We start from the raw sequence: 22,837 nt of genomic DNA on the forward strand, positions 1-22,837 counted from the left end.
CTCCACAGCTTCCATGAGTTTACTCATCAAGGCCAGATACAAATCTTAAGTGTCTTCTCCATAAACATTAGTAGAAAAAGTGTTAGCCATCTGAGCAGAAAAACTTAATTTTTTCCAAATGTTCTTTTATAACTAATGAATTTTACATTATTGTGCCTGTTTTATGGCTAAGATTTTTAAATGAAACTGTAATGTCTCTGTTTGTGTCTGTACGTTTTTATGTATCTAAATATGTGTATAGATATGTGTTATTTTTCTACTGCTGAGTGGTATTGCCAAAAATAATTTGTAAAAGAGCTCTATTTAGTTGGTTTGAAGGCAAGTGCTTATAAAGATTCGGTATTCTAAAACTCTCAGAAATATAGAAATTAATCCAAATGATTCTTGAGTTCACATGATATAGGATTCATCATTAGTAAATAAAAGCTAATTTAAGGCAAATCTTTAGTTATACACTTCAGTACATGAAAGCTAGTTTAAGGCATGTCTTTAGTGTTATCACATTAAATATAAAACTTTTATTCCACCTGGGTTTACTAATCAAATAAGTTCTTATTATCTCTATTGAAATTTGTTGGCCAAAAAAATAACTTAGGATGACTTAGTTGAATGTCTCACAAAGTTTTTGTGGGTAAACATAATTGTTAAGAACAAGTAAATTAAAATAACATGTAAGTAGGATAAAAAGTTTTTAGGTAAACTTTTCAAATAGTTTCCCCAAATCTTTGTAGTAACCTGAAACCTGAAAGTTTTTCTCAGTTCAATGATGAAGTGAGTTAAATTCATTAAATATCCAGCTCATTTCCAAATAAGATAAAACAGAAATATTAATTACTGAACATAGGTTTATCCTTTTTACAAAGGAATGGAAGATATTTGTATCGATCAGTAAACGTATTTTATGTCACATCGAAAAAATTATACTCTAAGGAAGCGTATGTCTCTAAGAATCATAGAATGTAAATTTGTCAGTCTAAAGAATGCTGATGTGGGGCGCCTGGGTGGCTTGGTCGGTTAAGCGTCCGACTTTCGCTTAGGTCATGATATCGCGGTTTGTGGGTTCGAGCCCTGCGTTGGGCTCTGTGCTGACTGCCAGCTCAGAGCCTGGAGCCTATTTCGGAGTCTGTGTCTCCCTCTCTCTCTGACCCTGCCCTGCTCACGCTGTCTCTCTCTCTCCTAGAAATAAATAAAAATATTTAAAAAAAAAAGAATGATAATGTAATAGTTCACAATTGTGTGAGAAGTGAGATGATTGATTTTCAGAAATACCAAATAAAAGCTGTGCTGTCTAGTTAACAATAGGTTTACAACCTATTGGAAATATTTATGAAACCCCTCCCCTCAATGGAGTCCCAAACCCTTAAGACACTTCCTGATTCTTCTTCCCCTCTCCATTTTGCAGGCCTTGCAATGAGCATGCACCCAAGAACTGAAGTCTCTGCCTCACCTTAAGGAATGTACATTTGTTCCAATCAGAGTACTTTCTGCCTTACATGGACATAGGCAAATTCTCAGTAAGGCTGTAACCTCTGTAGTATTCAGCCAAAGAGGAATCAGGGGAGGGACTTGCACACTAGGAAATAAATCGCCTGCTGTAACTGCCCCAGTGTGCTTGTCATCAGAGACACCCACTCTTGAAAGAACGGTGATTAAAGCCTGGTTCACTGTGCTCAGAGTCTCTGCATCCCTCCTTTGATTGGGTTGGTGGGCTTATTTCTCTTAATGGTTTAGTGAAGGTTATAAAAAGAATGAAAATTCTAATATATAATTAAAGCTCATCGAAATAATATGGGAAATATCTCTGTATGCAAGTAAAGTAAGATGTGTAAAATAAAATAAGGTAGAAGAATGGAGATGCATTTTTGTTGAGGAAAAAGGGGGATTTTATCCTAAACAGATGTAGAAAAGAGAAAAAAAAATGGGAAAGAATCTGAATCTAAAAAAGTTGTAGAAGGATTATGAAGAAGGAAACTTGGGAAAGTAATTTTATGTGTAATCAAGCTGGATAAAATTAATTTGTTATAAGTTTTTTCAATAAGCTTTGATATGATTAATGTACTTATCCTTAAGAAAAACTAGAACTTAATATTCTTTCATCTGCCAGAAGGACAAAGTTTTCTTGGACTATTGGTCTGTCCCTGATAAGAGATTGTGAAAGGTTTTCCTCCTTTACCTTTTAAGTAATCTGCCTACAAAGCAAAGATTTGTATTTTATCAAAATGATTTCCTGTGCTCTTTATCACCAAGTCTTTGATTACTTAGAAAAAAAAATAATAGTTGTCCTTTAAAAATTACAGGGACTAGGTTCTAGGCATACAAATGTGATTTAATATGAATGTGTTTTTATCTTCAGCTTCTACCTTTTGCCCTATTGGTAGGTCTTCTGATGCGAATATAAACACAAGAGCAAATAATGACTGATTTTAATAAAACTTAACAAAGATGGATGAGTTGGTCACAGAACTAAGCACTAATCTCACCTACACAACTGGTTCAACTTTATATAGTAAAAATAAAGCATAAAAATAAATTATTTCATCTATCCCATTTAAATAAATTAAATAAATAAATGCCTATGTTTTGCAATCCTAAAAGATTAAAGTTGACTGCTTTTTGGAAGCTAAATTGTTGTCTTTTGAATCACTGTTTACCATTTCATCTTAATCATTCTAAAACATTATCAGAAATTTGCCTATCTAATGGGTGACCATGTTATGAAAACAAAAGGAGCTAATACTTTGTCAAGAGTATAAGGAAACTAACATATAAATAGAATATTCCTAATGGAGTTATTAGAGGCTTTGAAAATTATCATGTCAATAAATATTCACAAATCTCCAGAGCCTTTCCCTAGTTTTTATTTTTGTTTCTTTTTTGTGGTTCTATCTTTAACCACAACCAGTCTTCTGTATACTCCTATAACTGACTTTGTATCACCCATTTGGCAAGCATTCTGTATGCCTCACAATGCCTCCCACGTAATAAGCACTCGAACAGAAAGTTGCTAGTTATCCTTCAATATCCATTCTCTTTCTTCCTCAGTAACAGAACCCCTGAGTGTTAGGACCATCCAGAATAAGGACCACATTTTTCAGCCTCCTTTATAGGTTTGTGTGGCCACATGACTAAATTTGAATCAGTGGGGGAAAAATGGAAATCATGTGTGTAACCTCTGTGAATTGTGCTCATGGAGACCCAGTGTATGGGGACACAGTGTATCTCTCTCCTTCCTTTATCCCCTTCTGGCTGGTTAGAATGTGCATATGACCACACCAACTGGAGCTGCCATTTTAGATCATGAGGTCAAATCACATCTGGAGGAACAAAATAGAATGTGGTACTCTAATGATCATACCATACCAGCATTTGACTATGCACATTTATGTGAAAAAATAAAAATAAACCCTCTTGCTTTAGACACTGTTGTTTGGAGTTTTCTGTCACTTGTGGCCAAACCTAATCCTACACTATGTACACTCAAATATTTGTTGGTACACCTATCTTTCAGGTGTGATCTTTATGTCTTGGTCTCTGCCATCCATCCTACCCTACTCAAAGCCATGTTAGGACATAATGAAAAGGAAGAGATCTATTAAATAATACTTAAGAACAGTTGGTATTGAGGAAGTTAAATTTAGGGGAAGAAAGGATTAAAGAGGTTAAAAATCTTTTCTATTCCCAGAAGCTTTGGTTTATTAGAGACGTTCTAGGTAAAATTTCAAAGTTAACTCCCAAGATAATTAGACAAAAGCTAGGCCAGATGTCTAAGCTAAGTTTTGGTCTCAAAATAATTACCTTTGTTAATTACCAGTAATTAGTGTCAGCATCCAACACTTTCCTAAAACCTTTTGGGGGGGGTAGTGGAGAGAGGTGGGGGAGAGAGGGAGGGAGAGAGAGAGAGGGAGAGAGAGAGAGAGAGAGATTGTGTACAAGGGAGAGTCAGAACAAAAGCATTTTCTAGAATAATTACATCTCGGGGTCATTAAAACCTGATTCAAATTTTATAATTTTGAACATTGATTGGGTTTTATGGGAAAACCAGATATTTTCTTCCAGTTAGTATGGATACCTTTTGCTTCTACCTAGACTTAATTTGAGGTTGATATCCTTTCTTATTTTATGCTTTTTTTCATTTCCAAAATGATTATTTTTCTTCATATTCAAAATTATACTCTGCTCCCCCCCACCCTCAAAAAACAATTTTAGCTGAAAATGGCCCTAAGCAAAAGATCTCAGGGATCTTGAAGCCTTTCTTCAGCGCCCTTTCCTCAGCCAGAAGCTCTGGTCTTTAACTCAAAAGTACAGCATAGGACTCTCAGTGGTTTGTGAATAACTTAATTTGGGGGCACTTTTTCCATAGTTCACAAGTTTACATAATGCATCACTCTTCCCTTCTTTGTGTAGATGACCTTTTGTGAAAACAGAAATATTTATAGATGCATCTATTTGTACATTACCTCATCATTTCATATCTCTTTGGGCCTCTTTTTCTAAGCTTAAATAGTTTTTTAAAAAAATATTTAGGGGCACCATTGTCTGATGTTAGTCATTAATAACTCATTGTAAATGCAGTCATTTTAACCTGCAAATAACAGTATAAATAATACTTGGCTCTTTAAATCTTTATCACAAACACGTCACATTTAACTTCTGCTCATTCTTCCTGTCTTATGGTAGATCCATGGCCCTTTTATGCTATCTCTTTTTTTTTTTTTTTCCTAGGAGAGAGAGAGAGAGACAGCATGAGCAGGGGAGGGTCAGAGAGAGAGGGAGATACAGAATCTGAAGCACGCTCCAGGCTCTGAGCTGGCAGTCAGCACAGAGCCCGACGCGGGGCTCGAACCCACGAACCGTGAGATCATGACCTAAGTGAAAGTCGGACGCTTAACCGACTAAGCCACCCAGGCGCCCCTTATGCTATCTCTTTTTAACTGGTTTACCTGTTTGTCTCCCTCACCAGACTGGTAGAGGAAAAGGACCATGTTTTAAATCATTTTTTATTCTCTAGTGGCCACCAAGCACATGTAGAATGCATTACAATTTTTTTGTAATTAATGAAATATGCAGTCACCAATATTGTCAGGCCAGTAGGACTTTTAGTGACATACTTTGGTCCTTTTATAGGTTCAGTGAGTCATAAGTTGGAACAATTTTTCCCACCACAAATTTTGTGTTTTAGTGGTGATTTCCAAGTTTGTTTTAGTCCATGGGCTATTTCTTTATGCCACAAACAATACTGACCAATTTATCTGCTTGCAAAGAGGAAAAATAAATATTTATAAAGCTCACTAGAAGGGGAAGGAAAGTAAAATTTGATGATAAAGTAAAATGGTGTTATTTTATTTTTAATAAGTATCAGGCATAAATTATCAGCCCATGCTAAACCATAAAGATGGTTACATTTAATCATGAAAACTACATATCAAAAGGGGAAATTCATATACTCGTTAACTGCCTATTTCTAGAGAGGGAATCTATATTCTACCCACCACCACTGTATTAAAACTTTATGGCTTTTATAGGTATACCTCTAAATTACAAAACCAACTGCATTTTTATATGTTGCCATTCACTGCAGGGTTTGTTAACCGAGAAAAACCATGAAGTTTGCTTTTGGGGTGCTTTCTATATGTCAAGTGCACACAGGCATATAATTTGCAGGCATATCTTATTTGCTTTATGTAAACTGGAAATTGTATAATCCTGAAATCATTCAATATTTTAACTCCATGATCACTGTTTATTACAGTATGATCAGAGCTGCTCAATGTAATCACACTTTCCATTTCACAGCTTCCTGTCACCAATCTACATATTCTTTAATCCCATACCTCCAATGCTGTTCTGAACTGTCCTGCTGCCACGGCGTATTTCTTTTGTCTGTAGCAAGAGCTGGCATCCTTTAAGGCTACCTGAAGCCATTTGTCAATCTGAGGTAGAAAGTTGCAATTAGCTACATGCAAAGGGTCTGCAATTTCAGCAGCTTGGCATGATGGTCGAATCCCAGTAGACATGAAGGACTCTACAAACTCATAGTTCACGCCCTCTTCATCGACATAGACCAACTTCGCCTCCACATCCATGATATTTTTTAAGGGGATGTGAGGCAGAGGCAAGGTGATCAACATGCTGTCAAGTTCCATTATCTTTGCCTCTTTCTTTCCAGCTGGCTTTTCTTCATTTTCTGCCTTTCTTTTAAAGGCCACTTTCTCTAAATCATTGCTTTGTTTTTCTTTGATGCTCTTTGCTATTTTTATTCTTTCGACTGTGATTTCTACCTGTTTATCTCCACAACTTTTCTTAACTTCTTGTGACATTTCCAGGATGTGTGGCTGGTTTGCTAAGGTAGACATTTTCTTGTTTGTGTTTATCTTTGGGACAAGCTGATCAGGATAGTCCCTATTCACCATATTTTCCAAATTCCTACTGCTTCCTGAATCCATTGATTCCCCTCTGAAACTCCTGTAAGGGTGAGAAGAAGGAAAATAATTAAAACAATATTTTGAAGTTACAATGGTTTAAAACTATAGTCAAATTCATTTGAAACATTTTTTTATTCATTATGAGTATTACTACCTTAAAGTAAAACTGTATGTACAGTATCTGCTGACAGTTTTACTAGAGAAGTGTATGTTTCAATCTCAAAACTCACCAAGAATTTGTTGAAAACACATTTAGACAATGTCTTTAAAAACAATCATCTATAGTTGAACAACACTGAATGAACATTTTTATGGGGTGCCCAAAGTCACTGAATAGGAAAACCTTATACATAGGCACTAGGACAGAAAGAAGACAAAAAAAATTCATCTCAATATTAATTTCTCAGAAAGGCAGGTGGTCTAGAACTCATCATAAAATATACTGCTAACCTGCATAATAGACTTGGGATTCTAAAGAAACCACAGCTGCTTCCTCTGAAAAGCTTCAGAAATGTTGTAAGCACAATGTTTCCTCAATTTCTTCCTTCTATTAGTAATGAAAATCTCAAGTTTAAACAGCTTTAAAGATAACAATTATTCAGAACTGATTTGATAGCAGAACATGACCTTCAACCTCACATTAATGTGTAGCCATCTCGCGTCTACTGTATTAATACTTTTGTAGCAATATTATCAATGCTGTACTTCTATAAAGATGAAACAGTTTCTTAAATCATTAATGCTCAAAAATATAATAACTAATAGTTTTTAGATTCAAAGCCATACTATCTCTGATGTTAGATTAGTTTCAAAATATAAAATGTTCTCAGACTTAAAATTATGTAGTATCATTGGATCCTATTTCTTTGAGACTCTTTTACCTATCAGCTTTTGTCCTAGAAACTCTGTAGGGTATATACGAATAAGAACCAACATTTTCCAAAGAAACTAAGGGATAGAGAAGCTAAGTTGCTTATTTATGTCATATTATTGATCATTGGCTTTTTAAATGTTTATTTATTTTTGAGAGAGAGCATGAGTGGGGGAGGTGCAGAGAGCGGGGTGGAAGGGGCAGACAGAAGATCCAAAGTGGGCTCTGTGCTGACAGCAGAGAGTCTGATGTGGGGCTGGAACTCACGAACCATGAGATCATGACCTGAGCCAAAGTTGGACACTCAACCAACTGCGCCACCCAGGTGCCCTGGTCCGTAGTTTTTTAACCACTGTATAATACAACATGGATTGCTATTTCCTCCCTAAGACTTCCATTCTCTACTCCTAGACTTCTCCACTCTCTTCCTCTATTAGCATGCTGTTCTTGAGGATAGAACTTACATCAGAACACAAAGAAAAGAAAAAATGCAAGAAATAAGGGCTGAGGGTGACAATAAGATAGCAATGACATAAAAGCCAACATTTGTGCTTCTTCTCATCTACCACAAGGACAGTACCTAGCTGAAGATAAAGTCTTGCGTTTCTTCTCCAAACTTAATAATTTTATTAAAGTTGTTGATTATTTTCTTTTGTTTGAAGATAGTAGTTTGCCTATGGAAAAGTTTTACAACATCCTGAACTCTGACCTGGTAATGAATAAATGATTAAATGATTTTTGGAGAGACAGAGTGCCAGCAGGGGAGATGCAGAGAGAGAGGGACACAGAATCCAAAGCAGGCTCAGAGCTGTCAGCACAGAGACTGATGCAGGACTAGAGCACACAAATCATGAGATATAATCTGAGCCTGACCTGAGCCAAACTTGGATGTGCTTAACCAACTGAGCCACCCAGGTGCCCCTGATCCAGTAATTCTCAAGGAAAGTAAAGGACAAACCAAAACTGTATATATAGCTGTAACCTTTGGGGTACTTTTCTTCTCCCTACCATTATACATTTGTGTCATCAGAAAGGGCTTAGGTGAAACACGGACATATCAAAAACCCTACTGTGATGGTCCACATTATCTCATAGGAAAAATCAAGTTTCAATAATTCCAGTAATTGCAGTCTTGAATGTTAATTTGTAAAAGTTTAAAAGTTTAGAATATTTCTCCTGAAGAGCTATACTGACAATATTAGAGTTGTGTGTCTATGGGGAAAAATACCTAAAAAAATAAAATTTTGCCAGTCTGTATTATGCTCAATATTAAGGAGATCTCCATGACTGGGAATCATAGGCCCCATTAACACAGCATTACTTTGTACAAGGCTCTGTTGTCTTTCTTCTCTTGGAATCATGGATGGCATCCAATATATTTTTTGGGCCACTGATGTGGCTAGTCAGAGTGGTGAGGGGAAAACTGTGTTGGCCATCACTCTATCTTATGTTTGCTTTTGTGCCACGTATGATTTGGGTTGAGTAAAAGTTAGCTTCAGTCCTTGAATTAGGATCTTTGGTAGATGAACACTAGAAATATACATCTATACTAAAAAGTTTCTTTCAGTAGCAAGATGTAGAAATGGAAGTAGCACAACTCCAATACCCCAGATAAGCATTCTATAGTTTATTTATTTATTTAGTTTAATGTGTATTCATCTTTGAGAGACAGAGAGACAGAGCATGAGTGGGGGAGGGGCAGAGAGAGAGAGAGGGAGACAGAATCTGAAGCAGGCTCCAGACTCTGAGCTGTCAGCACAGAGCCCAATGTGGGGCTGAAACTCATGAGCTGCAAGATCATGACCTGAGCTGAGGTAGGCACTTAACTGACTGAGCCACCCAGGTACTCGCATTATATAGTTTTTGTAAATGTTGTATGAAATTTTGAGTAAAATTTATAAATCACAATGTGGCTAAGTTCTGAATACAAATGGATTCTAATGAATATTATAGAAATTATACTTAATGTTCCCTTCTTCATCTAATGCTATTTGTGAAGCAAAAGAGATGTGGCTGTTGACACTTGTTTTAATTCAAAATATTTGATTTTAAGGATTAATATTCATTCTTACAATAGACTGCAAAATATAAACAGGGATTGCTTGTGGGTGACCTACTCCAAAATTTCATTGTATCTTCCATGTATCTTTTCTAAGCTCTCTACTTTCAAGAACCTATGATTAAAATGTATCATAATATCTATAGTTGGTTGTAGTTAGTAACATTTTTAGCATATACAGCAGCATTACCTATCTCTTCTGCATTTATTTCACATTTCTTGAACACATATACATGTGTAAACTTATCTTTATGACCATTTCTTCTAGAAGATAATTGCTCTCCTTTCCTTTCTCTCCCCTGCTTTCTCCCCCCGCCCCTGACTATTTTTCCTTCAAAGTGCCCACTCCAATATTCCTTCCCAGGCCCTTTTTCATTGCAAGATGGAAGGTTTTATTGCTCGAAAGAAACAGGAATCTGAATATGTCTGCATCAGTCCTTAAACCATTTACAGAAATCATAATTTTGGTCTTCAGTGCAATTTTGTACAAGAAACAATAATAAAATGAAGGGAAAAAACACTCCGAAGGAATAAATCAGAGGGTAGATATTTTGTTTTTAAACATCTGGAAGTTCAACTATTCCAAACTTATACAAGAAATAATAATCCAGCCCCCTTCAAAAAACCAGAATAAATATCTGAATGTCTGAAAAAGGCCTAAATGTTCAGGCTGATAACGTATGGTACAGCTTAATCAATATTTTTCAATGTTGGTTACAAATCAGGTGACTTTATTTTAAGATTTAGAGCCTATTCTTTATAAAAAATTGTTGCATATCTCCAGAAGGGTTATGCAACTGCTCATTTATAGCTTTTTAAAAATATTATAAAACTCCATTTAAATAATCTGGAATTCAAGGCCTTTCACCACCTAGCCCAATGTGTGTTTCCAGACTTATTTAGCACTCCTTCTATAAACTGCTCTTAAGTCAAGCTGAACTTGTTACTTCCAAAAGATATTCATTTTTAGTCTGTCTGCTAAGAATTCTCCATCTTCCTGTTCCCACCTCATTCTACCTGCCCAAACCTAGCTAGAAATTATCCATCTCTCCTTCCTCAGACTGCCTAAAACATTTATATCACTTATTTTCTACATTGCAGTTATGCGTGAATGACTTATTTCTTCCAATGAGCTCCCTAAAAGCAGAAATATGCTTTACTTATCTTCACATTAGTTCAGCACTTTGCATAGAGTAGGCATTCAATAGATGTTGATCAATATGGATGCTGTGAATCAAAGGCTAATTTACACATTTTAAGAGAAACAAAATTGGATTTTTATAAGGATATGGCCTGTAACTTTGCAAAAGTAGTTTCTGAGATGTTTTGCTAGATTTAAAAAAAAATTTATTTTAAATTTGGTCCTGGATAAAGTGCATTTTCTTCTTTGATAGTTCAAGTGAATCATGTACCAACTAGATTTAAACTATCAACCTCTTCATTTTTTTTTTTAGTAGTCAAGTTGATTAACATGACATTAGTCAGTGTTCCTGAGGCACTGAGTTACACTTTAATCATTACTTCAATAAAAATACTTTTAGAGAAAACTATTAGACAATCATTATGTATGTCAAAGAAGTATTCACTGATAACATTCTGTAAAAATGCCCATTCTTTAATTTAGAAGACAGTAACTGTAAAATTGATTTTCTCATAGACACATATCTTAAAAAAGATCTCCAGCAAATATGTAAATGAAATATTAGAACAACTCCAAGATTTTATAACAAATACAAGTATAAGAAACAAAGAGAGGTTAATGTTCAACCATTTCTAGGGAGTAACCATTTAAACATATCCAGTGGATTTTCAACATGTTCATTTTTTTCTTCAAATATTTTATCAAGCATTCTTTTCTATGTGGGTGTTTCTATTGCTTCATCAATACAATTGGTGGTTTATATGGCTATTAGTACCACAAATTATTTATTAGAATTTTGATTGAAATAGGCAGCTCAAACATAAGCAATTCAGAAAAAGAAAAATCCTCAAAAATGTGCTCTGTGAAACATTCAACATCACAGTTGCTATGGTTTTCTTTCTTAAAAAAAAAAAAGAAAAGGATCTAATTTTAACTTGCAGTTAAATGTAACCAGAGAAACATTATGAGAAAAACACATCTTGCTTGTTAGTCCACTAGTATACCTTGATATTTTCAAAAACACACTAAAAATATTTCTTCAATAATTATGCATTGAACACCTACTATGAGCAACAAATTGTAATCAGCAAAATAAAGAAAGCTAAAGATGACCAAGACAGGGTCTCAGCATTCTGGAGCTCATAACTGGAGGCAGATGTAGAAGGTGGAGAGGAGGGATGTATAGATAAACAACTATATACAGAGGAGACAGTCTTGTATTATACTGAGAACTACTGGAGAAGTGGAAACGTGTCACAATCCTTTTACTATCCTCATGTCTAGTTCCTTCAGAGCCTGGGATGTAATGGGCCCTCAATGCACATTTGTTATTCAAATGAGTACGTGGCTGAAGTGAGTACTATGGTAGCAATAATGGACATGCTTCTGTGGGAAAATGTGACTGATGCAGTTTCAAGAAATTTGTTTTTTAGAATAGGCAGAATGAGAGGTGTCCCTATGCAGGCGATTTTCTTTTCTTTTATGCAAGTACTCATAAGGCATAGTCATCATTATCAAAAGGGAGAATGAATTTGGTGCACAATGCTTGTTCAGAAATACAAGAGAAAGCACACCATGTAGTATCATATAAATAATAATAGCAACCAACAAGTACTCCCAGTTTATAAAGTTATCTCTTTGTGAGGCACCTGGATGGCTCAGTCAGTTAATCATCCAACTTCAGCTCAGGTCATGATCTCATGGTTCCTGGGTTTGGGACCCACTTCAGGATCTGCACTGACAGCTTGGAGCCTGCAACCTGCTTCAGATTTTATGTCTCCCTCTCTCCCTGCCCTGCGCCTGCTCGCACTCTATCTCTCAAAATAAATTTAAAAAACACGTTAAAGGTTAAAGTTATCTCACTGGATTATCCTAGTTGTTTCTCACAACTCTTTTGCCTAAGTATTATTACCTTCATTTTACTAATGAGGAAATCAAAAAATCAAACAACTTGAAAGAGATCACCAAGAGAGTTTACTATATCTAAGACTTGAACCCAGGACATCTGCTGTTAAATTCAATTCCATTCCTTTGTATTGCACCACAATTTGATTGGGATTTGTATTTCCCCTACCTTAACTTTTTTAAAAATTTAATAATCAGGTATTTAACTTTACTACTTTTTCACTGCATAGAACTCCATTTAAGATGGTAACAAAATGAATTGCAATTTCTGGTTAGCAAGTATATGAACCAAATGTGTTGAGAAAGGCATTAGATTTTAGATCTACTTCACTAGCTAATTAGTTAGTTGCAACTGTAAGTGTGGCCCTGTTATATTCCAGCAGTCATTCAATTTAGAAAACAATGATGTGGATATTAAACTACCATATTAGTGGATTCCAGGAATTTCCAACTTGAAATTACCAAACAATTTGCTGATCACTAAGTTTCCAAATGGGAATAATGGCATCAAAGCAACTGTATTTCTTGCATCTGGTACACTGTGAACATTTGTCATGTTGCTTTGAAAAGAGCTTTAAAAAGGTGGCTTCATCAAGGTATTTTGTAGTGAAAAGAGGCTTCAGGTTAGAGTTGCAAGAAAGATTTGAATTCCGGATTTATTGTCTACTAACTGAAGATTCTGGGAGAAATTATCCAACTTCTCTAAACTTTATTTTTCTCCTCTGAAAATGGAAATGATTGGATACATGGGAATTATGTGAGAATCAAATGAAATAATCTATGCAGTGGCACATAAATTAAGAGAAGAGGTGAGGTCATTACACAAGCAGCCTCCTGGAACATCCCTTGGCTTTCAAAGTTTAAACCTTGTGTCTGGATCCCACATCTCTATCCTCTCAATGACTGTACTCTTAGAATTGTGACCTTTCCATATCACCTCTTCCTCTCTTGCTTAATCCTATTGATGTGCACACTCATCTAGCAAAACCTTTTTAAAATTTTATTTGAGAGAGAGAGAGTGGGGAAGAGGGGAAGAGGGAAATAGGGAAAGAAGGAAAGAGGGAGGGAGGGAGGGAGGGAGAGAGAGAGAGAGAGAGGGAGGGAGGGGGGGAGAGGGAGAGGGAGAGGGAGAGGGAGAGGGAGAAAAATATCTTAAGCAGGCTCCATACCGAGCATGGAGCCTAATACAGCGCTTGATCCCATGACCCTGGATCATGATCTGAGCTGAAATCAAGAGCTAGACTCTAAACAGACAGAGCCACCCAGGCGCCCCACAGCAATACTTTTAAGAAAAACAAATAAAGAAGCAAACTCCCCTACCTCCACATCTTCCTGCTGCTATCCCCTATTGCTCCATCCACTGCAAAGTGGCTGAAAATAATTTTTTATATTCTCTCCATCTGCCTTTTCATCACATATTCTCTTCCCAAGCCATTCTCTTCAGACTTCAGTCTCTGCCATTCCATTAAGACTGCTCTTGTACAAAGAAATAGCAGGGAATATGGTCAGAGATATTTTAACAGCCTCATAGGGTGACGGATGGTAGCTACACTGTGGTGAGCAGAGCACAACATATAGAGAAGTTGAATCACTATGTTATACACCTGAAACTAATGTAACATTGTGTGTCAACTATTTTCAAAAACAATTTTTAAAAGAAAAGAAAAATGTTAAGGATCCTCAATGGTTTCCGTGTTGCTGGCCCCAGACTCTCATCTACCAAAGCGTGAAGCAGCACTCTTCACAAGTGACACTCTTCAGCAGCACACTTTTACAAAATTTTTTTAACGTTTAGTTTTGAGAGAGAGAGAGAGAGAGAGCATGCATGCACACAAGCGGGGGAGTGACAGACAGCGAGAGGGACCCAGGATCCAAAGCAGCTCGGTGCTGACAACACAGAGGCCTATGCAGGGCTCAAACTCATGTACCATAAGATCATGACTTGAGTTAAAGTCGGATGCTTGACTGAGCTACCCGGGTGTCCCAGAACACTTCTCATCTTCTATGACACCATGCTCTTCCTTTTTTCTTATTATTTCACTGGCCCCATATTCTCAGGCTTCTGGGTTGGCTCTTCCTCTTATGTTCCATCTGAGAGCTGGAGCCATTTCTCTTCTCCAACTACATTGTCTCCTTAGGTGATTTGTCCAGTCCTATAGCTAGCTTCAAATGTCATCAAATGCTCTTAACTCTAGCCCCTGTGTACTCTCAGAATTTCAAAATTGTATACCTGACTGTCTATGTGACATCTCTCCTTGAATTGTCTAATATGAATCTTAAAATTAAGCCCAAAACAAATCTCTTAATTTCCATTCCCTCAAACTACCCCTCTTCCAGTCTTCCTCATTCTAGTATATTCTCCCCCCACCCCCCCCACACACACATCCATCCAGAGAACTTTACAAGTTATCTTTGATTCCATTCCTTTTTTTCCCACTTACCCACCATCCTCCAATCCATCAGCAGGTCCCATGGACTCTTTTTTCAAAGTTCCATCTCTTTGCATATCCGTGACAATACCTTCCTCTAAGCCCCAAGATCTCTTGCCTAGATTATTACAATGGCTTCCTCCCACACACAGCAATACAAATCATCCTTTTAAATGAAAATTGGATCCCACCACTTTCCTGCTTAAAACATTTCAAGGGCTGCCTGTAACCCCTAGAGTAGAATACAAATCTCTTATGCCTCTTCTCCCTCTGAAAACTCATCATGTCTTTCCTCCCTTCTCTACTATGTTCCAGCCATTTAGCTTTCATTCTATTCTGCTAATTTAGCAAGTACATTCTTACCTTGGAGCCTTTGTACTAGTTGGGCTGGGATGTTTTCTTTACTGTGTTTCATGTTACTTAGATCATAGCCTAAATGTTATCAAAGAAACTTTCTTTGATGAATTAAAGTAACCACCCCCCAGTCATCACTTGTTACAGTGATGTCTACTTATGTTTCATTAGTATCTATCTTCCTCCACCAGAATATAAGCTCTGTGAGAGAATGCATCATTTTCAGTATGTGCTTGACATGGAAGAAGTACACAATAACTATTTGTCGATTGGACAAATAGAAGATTGTATCTTACTGCACATTTAACAAAAAATTCAAAATTATCTTTGTCCCCACTTGCTGTACCACATTACAAAAGCCTAGACAGTTTAGTTGAAAGTCACCTAAATAGAAGCCAGCTGGCTTCACCATTGAAAACTTTTCCAGGTACTGTGTCATCCTGATTCTTTTCTTCTCTTCCTTCCTTCCTCCCGTCCTCCCTCCCTTCCTTCCTCCTTCTTTTCACTTCCCTCCCTCCCCCCTTCCTTCCTTCCTTCCTTCCTACTTTCCTTCCTTCCTTCATCTATCTTTTTCTTACTTTCTCTTTCTTTCTTTCTTTCTTTCTTTCTTTCTTTCTTTCTTTCTTTCTTTCTTCTATTTTTATTGCTTGCTATTTTAAGTTAACAATATTTATGACACACCTACCATGGTCTCTTCTAGTTTAATCATTGTTAGGGAACAAATAATTTATTTCCCTGATTCTTTGTTGTCAGAAAGTATGGCTCATATAGAACCAAAAGCATTAGAAAATTAAGACCATTTTGGGAAAGTGATGATGGTGCAACTTGTTATCTTTATAAGTATAGTCCATGGGGGCATGACTATACTTCTCTAAAGTTTTCAATCTAATTTGATTGTAAAAAACAATAATTCATTTGCTGTAGCAGGTAGGAGAAGTAATGTTTCAGTGTATCTCACAGATCTTTGGCTACATTTTTTAAAAGTTTATTTATTTTTTCTAGTAAAGTCTATGCCCAATGTGGTGCTCAAACTCACAACCCCAGGTCAAGAGTCATATGCTCTTTGGACTGAGCCAGCCAGGCACTCCTGGCTACATTTCTCTTTGAAACATAAATATAATCAGCCTGTCAAATTCATGGATATCCTTAGAGAAAGTTCAAATTTTGTTCTGTTTCTTGGCAAATATTGCTCTGTTCTTTTACTGAAGTGCTCTAAGTTTCCATTTACTTAAGAAACCAAGACTGTACAGATGTGTAAAGAAATTTTTCTACCTTTAACTTTGGTTAACTCTTTAATTCTGCTGATACAGTTCTTAATTCTTAGATTTTCACATTTTATTTCTTAAACTATAACTCAGAATTGTAGGAGGAGAGACTTTCAATAAACTCATATCTAATCTTATTTTGTTGATGAAGAAATGGATTCTTGGGCAGGTGAAATGAACTGTTCATGATCACACAGCAAATCAGTGTTTATAAACCATACCTTGCAGCTCTCACAGTTCTTTCTACCTCACTCCACTGCCTCCCACCATAATACACAAAGTGAATTGATATCACAATTGCCATTTCCAAATGAAAAAACATATATTGGATAGCTCAGTGTTTGTTTGTAGAGTCACAAAATTAATGAACAGTAATCATGATTTCATATTTTTAAGACGCTTATTATTTTGAGAGAGAGAGAGAGAGTAGGGGAGGTACAGAGAGACAGAATTCCCAGCAGGCTCCATACTGTCAACACAGAGCCAGATGTGGGGCTTGAATCCAAGAACCATGAAATCATAACCTGAGCCAAAACCAAGAGTCAGACGTTCAAATGACTGAGCCATCCAGGCACCCCTAATATTTTTTGCTCTATCTTTTGAATTACTTAATTGCTTTCAAATATATTTTAAAGTTAAATCTATCCAGAAGTGGGAACTGTATATTAAAAAAGAAAACAAAATAAAAAGCCCAGCTTTCTATTGGCAATAATTTAAATTTATGGAAAAGTTATAAGAATAATATCAAGGACTCTCAATTGCCCTTTACCCATATTTGCCAACCAATTTTAAACTTTTTGACCACATATATAATGCTCTCCTGTGTGTGTGTGTGTTAGTGTAGTATTGACAGGTATAGACAGATAACACACACACACACACTTATTAGCTATTCTTTTGGAATCATTTGTGAGTAAGTTGTACACATCATGCCTCATTAGCCCTTCTTAATTCCATGCACATTTCCTAAGATCAATAATTATCTTATGTAACACAATATATTTATCAAATGTATTGACTTTAATACTGATACAATACTATGGTCTAAACTATAGTTCTGACTCCAATTTTGTCAGTTGTCTTGATAAGGTCCTTTTAGTATTTTTTCCTCCAGTGTAAGATAATGTATTGCATGTAGTTGTCATGTCTCTTCAGTTTCTGTTGCTCTAAAACAGTTCCTCAGCCTTTTTTTGTCTTCCATGGCATTGGCATTTTTGAAGAGTGTGAGATAGATATTTTATAGAATCTACCTCAATTTGGGTTTGTCTGATATTTCTACATGATTAGATTTTGGTTAAGCATACCCAGTCAGAATAGTACAAAATGATATTGTGTCTTTCTATGGGTATCACATTTGGAGGTATACAATGTCCACTTGTGTTTCTTGGGTAATGTCAATTTTAATCACCTGGTCAACGTGTTAGATTTCCTGGTTGCAACTTAAAAGCAGTCTCTGGGGAGACACTTTGAGACCATACAATTATTCTACTCCTCATCAAACTTCCCTCTCTCAGTTTAGCATCCACTGATGATTCTTGCCTGACCAATCTTAACTATGATGATAGCTAAATGGTGATTTTCTCTTCCCAAATTATGGTATTACTAGAATGCTTAGATGGAGGGTTGACCACCACTAAACTATTTGATAAAAACATGTATTTTTCTGAAATACTCTGTTGTTTCTTGACTTCATGTATCCTCATTTTTTGAAAAAGTAAAACCTGTGCTTTCAAGAAATACAGATTAAGTAAAAGTATACAAAAACATTTAAGTAACAGGCACTGCCTTTATTTTCAAACATTTAAAAATATGAAAACTAAATATTTAGCAACAGAAGGGAAGCACAAAGCATACCTGCTCAAATTCCTTCATTTTGGGGATAAGGGCATGGAGGGTACATCCTCATTGCTGGTAACAGTAAGACCTGAAGTTGGTCTACAGGTTCTGGTTCTAGGTTTCCATCATGTCCACATTACTTTAAATATAATCAAAACTTACTTGTTAAAACACATAGTATCTTCATTAGTTGGAAGCAAAAACTCATTGTGTCAAGATAAGAGTAAATTGACATGGTGACTTAAAAATATCTACCTTTTAAGAATTCATTAATTCATTCAATTATTCATTCATGAGTGACTAAGGAACTACTCTCTGTCATGATCTGGGTCAGCATCAGGATGCAATGTTGAACCAGAGATCTTCTCTACTCTCAAAGAGTTTATGATTCAGTGGGAGACCCTATGTTAGTATGCATCAGAATCCCCTGAGGCTTCTCTGGCCTCGATCAGGCCCCCCAGATTTTGATTCACTAGGTCTGGGGTGATGCATAGTTATCTGCATATTTAATAACCAGAGGAGGACTAGAGTAGAAATACAAGAGGTCCAAAGCATTAATATGGTTACTATATATGCACTACTTCCTAACTCTCCCACTCTACCCTCCTACCACTTGAAATTAAATGTATTAGTAAAATAAATAAACAAACAAACAAATAAATAAATTGGTAAAAATCATGCCCAACTATAAGTAAAATTTTAAAATGTGCAACAAGCTTCAGACATCATGGTGACTACTTTTTTGAACTGTTAAATGCTAGAGCAAATTTTTCCAGAAAATTATTTTTGGGTAATGCTATTTACAGGTGCCCTAAGCATGCTCATGGTCAGTCTGTTCCAGGATAGTCTGACACAGTGGTCTGGTGAGCATGCTGGCCCTGGGCCAATGCATTCGTATGCTTTATTTTGTTGAGGTACAACTGGTCCCTGAGTTGGCACTGATGAAGCAGACTGCCAGGAAGACAGAGGCTGCATTAGCTGTTGATGCTAAGGAAACATTTAAGGTCTTATCTTACCTTCCCCAAAACAAAGTTTATAAGGATGGATTATTGGTATCATTCATCCATTTGGTAAACACACACTTGTTGGGTTCCTACTAGGTGAAATTACTGGGCTAATTCCTTGGGGATTTACAAAGATGAACAAAATGGATTCTGCTTCATAGAAGCTTGAAAGCAAGAGATAAGAGCTGCTATCTGTCTTTTCTGGAAGGGTGTTCCAAGCTTAAGAATCAAAGTAGCATAGAGGACAGGGCATGCCTTTTGGACTTAGAGAGATAGGGGTTCAAATGCTAACTCTGTTTCTTGCTGAAGAAACTAACTTGATAGATCTTTGTTTCTTCATCCGTAAAACATGAAAATGAATTCATTCCTCATAGGGGTTATTAAAGGATTAACAAAACAACACATGTTAGAGACTAATGCATTATCTGGCACATAATAAGGCTCTACAAAGCTTAACTATTATGGTGTTAAATATAGTATGTATGCTATATTATGAACAAATTATAAACATAAAATATTTACACATAAACATACTAGTAATGTTTAATTATCATCACTTTGCAATTCATTGTGAAACTGTTTATACGAACACACACACACTCACACACACAACTTTTCTTTCTAAATTTCAACAAGGTGGCAACTAATATTTCCACAAAAAATGAATTTCACAACATTTCCTCCCTGAGGATTTTGAGTCCTAGAGAGCAGTCAGTAAAATAAGAGAATAACAATCACAAATAGAGAGAGCTGATCTACTTTCCTTTGCTCTCGTACATGCCTAACCAAATATTATATGATCTTTAAAAAGGCAGGTAATGAATGAATAGTTAATAATATTTGCCACTTTTACCTCACAAGTATAACTTGAGGCATGAAGATGAGACTGCTGCTAAATTATTTACCCCTGAGGCTGAAATGGATGTTTATTTTCACCTAAGATCATTATAAATCTCTGTAAAGTAAAGTACCTTTTGGAGTGGAGGTGAAGATAGGCAGAGTGAACATAGAAATCCTCTAATCTCCCAACATATTATATAATAAAACTATCAGTGTTGTCATTATATTATTTTCTAATATGTTTACAATGCGTTTCAACTTAATTCCTAAACTGTCCTTCCTATTAGAAGGGTCATTTTAACCCTTCAGAAGCTGCTGGATAAGATTGTTCACATGATTTGTCTGAGGATCAATGGCCTAATGTTGTCTTTCACTTACATTGAACCTGATAGGGAAGAGAAAGAGGAAGAGAAGGAGAAAGATATTTATTTATCTACCTATCAATGATTGCCAAGCCATTTCACATAAATGTTCCAGTCAAAAGTAAGGCTTACTTGATTTCTTTCAAGATTTTCAGTTTGATATTTTACTAAAGATGATGTAATTATGAGGTACTTTCAAATAGAACTCTTTGGATCTCATATATATTTAAGTTGTTGTTGCACAAATAACTTTTTTATATTTAACTTGACTTCACTGCCTCCCTTTTGAAGGCAGCAGACCCAGTTTATAAGCCTGTGACTACTGTTGGCTGCTGTCTTCCCAGTGAAAGGTACAAGTTGATAAGTACCACGCATCTTCCCTTCACCCCCTCCACACCCCTCTTCTTCTATCTCAGGTTGCTGAAAGCACAGATCCCCTCCTACCCATTGCCAGGTTTGAAACACCTAGCCTCATTTCAAAGTATAGCCAGTTTTCCTCTACCGTCTTCTGGAATATAAAATGGGGGTAAATGGAGTTAGAGGTCTCTGCCCCTCTCCCACCATACAAACCACACTGCCCCTTATCCCTCTAATAAAAAAAAAAATACGTCTATAGATAAAGAAAAATAATAATTTAATTTCTTCCTTTTATAGTTCTTTAGTGTTATTATTTGAAGATTTCTTTTGAATCTTTTTCTAGTATAAGTAATGATACTTATTTTGCAGAAATGCATTTGTCTGAGGGAGAAATTAATTTTAGAATTAAGATAGAGGAGATATCAAAATAGTTTAGAAATACATTTTTTTACTTGTTCAATCAGGTTTCAGTTGCACTTAATGAAGATTTACAGGTTTATGGAATGGAGAAATATTTGAAAACTGATTGTATATTAATTATCCACTAATATTTTCCTAATTAATCTTAGAAAAAGAGAACCATGAAGTCAAAGAACTGCTTACAAAAAAGTTTTGATGTATATCAAACTTAACAAAAGGCATGCTTTTAAATTACTAATTTTTTCAATCTGAATCTGCCAAAATATATCATTCAAACTATGTGGTTATGTGTCAATTTCTGCTATGGGTGAAGGAGAGTAGTTTGCAGCAGATCAGAATAATTGTTGAGAAACAAAAAACAGAAATGCAGGATAAAATACCTGCTGTTTGAGTGTACTAGGGTGTTGGGGAGGCAATGAGAAATGGAGGGACTATACAGCCATTTTTATCCTGGGGGCATTTGCCACTTGGGCATCGGGAGGGAACTAAGAATCTTAGCACTGAAATTGGGAAGAAACACCCTTGGGTGATAAAAAATCACACAGAGTTGTTTAACACCTCAAAAAAATGCCATTTTCTAGGGCTTAATGAGGCAGAATGCTAAAGACCTAAATGGAAAGACCGTAAGGCAATGTAAACTTTGGCAGTCTTGGTGACACGGACCTGCAGGAGGAACGGCCTTGAACCAGAGACAGAGGTAGATTCTTTCCAGGACCCAGCCTCAACATGGAACAGTTCATGATGAAATTATGATGAACTTCCATGTTATCTGTCTAGTGAAGAGAGGGGTGAGTTCGTTACAGAGGAAGATACATCTGAATCCTCTATAATATTCTATATGTAATATCCAGTCTTTAATAAAAATTATTAAGTATGCTCTCCAAACTCCCCAAGAGAACATAACCAAGAAGCCAAAAGTTAACAACAGAAATGCACTCATAGTTATCTATGGGCTAGAATTTAAAATAACTGTAATTTTTGAATATCCAAACAATAGAGAGTGACAAGATAAGGAATTTTACCAGAGTATTAGAATGTGTAAACAAGGATCAAATGAAAATTCTAGAACTGAGAAATACATATTCTGATTAACTCATCAGATAGATTTCACAAACTGACTTTTAGATGCAGTAGAAGACAGGATTAGTAAATTCAGGGAACAGCAGAAAATATCTGAATTTAGGCAGAAAAGTGGAGTAATGAAAAACACAGAAAGGAACTTCAGAGAAATGTGGAATACAGTGAAAAAATCTAACAGAAATGTAGTTGGAACCCCAGAAGGAGCAGAATGAGAATGAAGAAGCAGCAAGGAAGAATTGCAGTAAGGAATGAGGAATACTTGTAGAATTAAATATAATGACCATATATACATAAAATGAATATTGATAGTCAGTTGGCTGTATAAAACAATAACAGAAATGTTTCAACCAAGCTTAAAATATATGTAGAATTAAAAGAATGGCAATGATGATATAAAAGATGAGAAAAAGTAAATGGAATCAAAGAATTCTAATGTTCTAAAATTAGTAGGAATTTGGTAAAAAAAATAATTTGATTTAGATTGTAATAAGT

At 35.9% G+C, this 22,837-nt stretch overlaps 1 protein-coding gene and 1 long non-coding RNA gene across 3 annotated transcripts in view; one reads left to right on the top strand and one right to left on the bottom strand.

The window, feature by feature from the left end:
- Positions 1-1,669, top strand: part of LOC144231245 (uncharacterized) — a 4,037-nt gene extending 2,368 nt beyond the window's left edge. Inside the window, exon 2 of the long non-coding RNA XR_013335018.1 lies at positions 1,403-1,669. This is a non-coding gene — a long non-coding RNA (uncharacterized LOC144231245). The remainder of the gene's footprint in view (positions 1-1,402) is intronic.
- The window catches only part of SPATA16 (spermatogenesis associated 16), a 223,871-nt gene that overhangs the window by 192,533 nt on the left and 8,501 nt on the right, over positions 1-22,837 (bottom strand). The window contains exons 1-2 of one of the 2 annotated variants that reach the window (XM_077763682.1): positions 13,719-13,737; positions 5,832-6,462 (exon numbers count right to left, since the gene is read on the bottom strand). In XM_077763682.1, the coding sequence (XP_077619808.1) occupies positions 5,832-6,462; positions 13,719-13,726 (639 nt within the window). In that variant the 5' untranslated portion in view covers positions 13,727-13,737. Of the gene's footprint in view, positions 1-5,831; positions 6,463-13,718; positions 13,738-22,837 lie in introns of those variants that run through there. The other variant, XM_077763683.1, reaches the window with a different exon arrangement.

This window comes from Crocuta crocuta, unplaced genomic scaffold (genome assembly GCF_008692635.1).
Source record: "Crocuta crocuta isolate KB4526 unplaced genomic scaffold, BGI_CrCroc_1.0 scaffold433, whole genome shotgun sequence".
Lineage (NCBI taxonomy): Eukaryota > Metazoa > Chordata > Mammalia > Carnivora > Hyaenidae > Crocuta > Crocuta crocuta.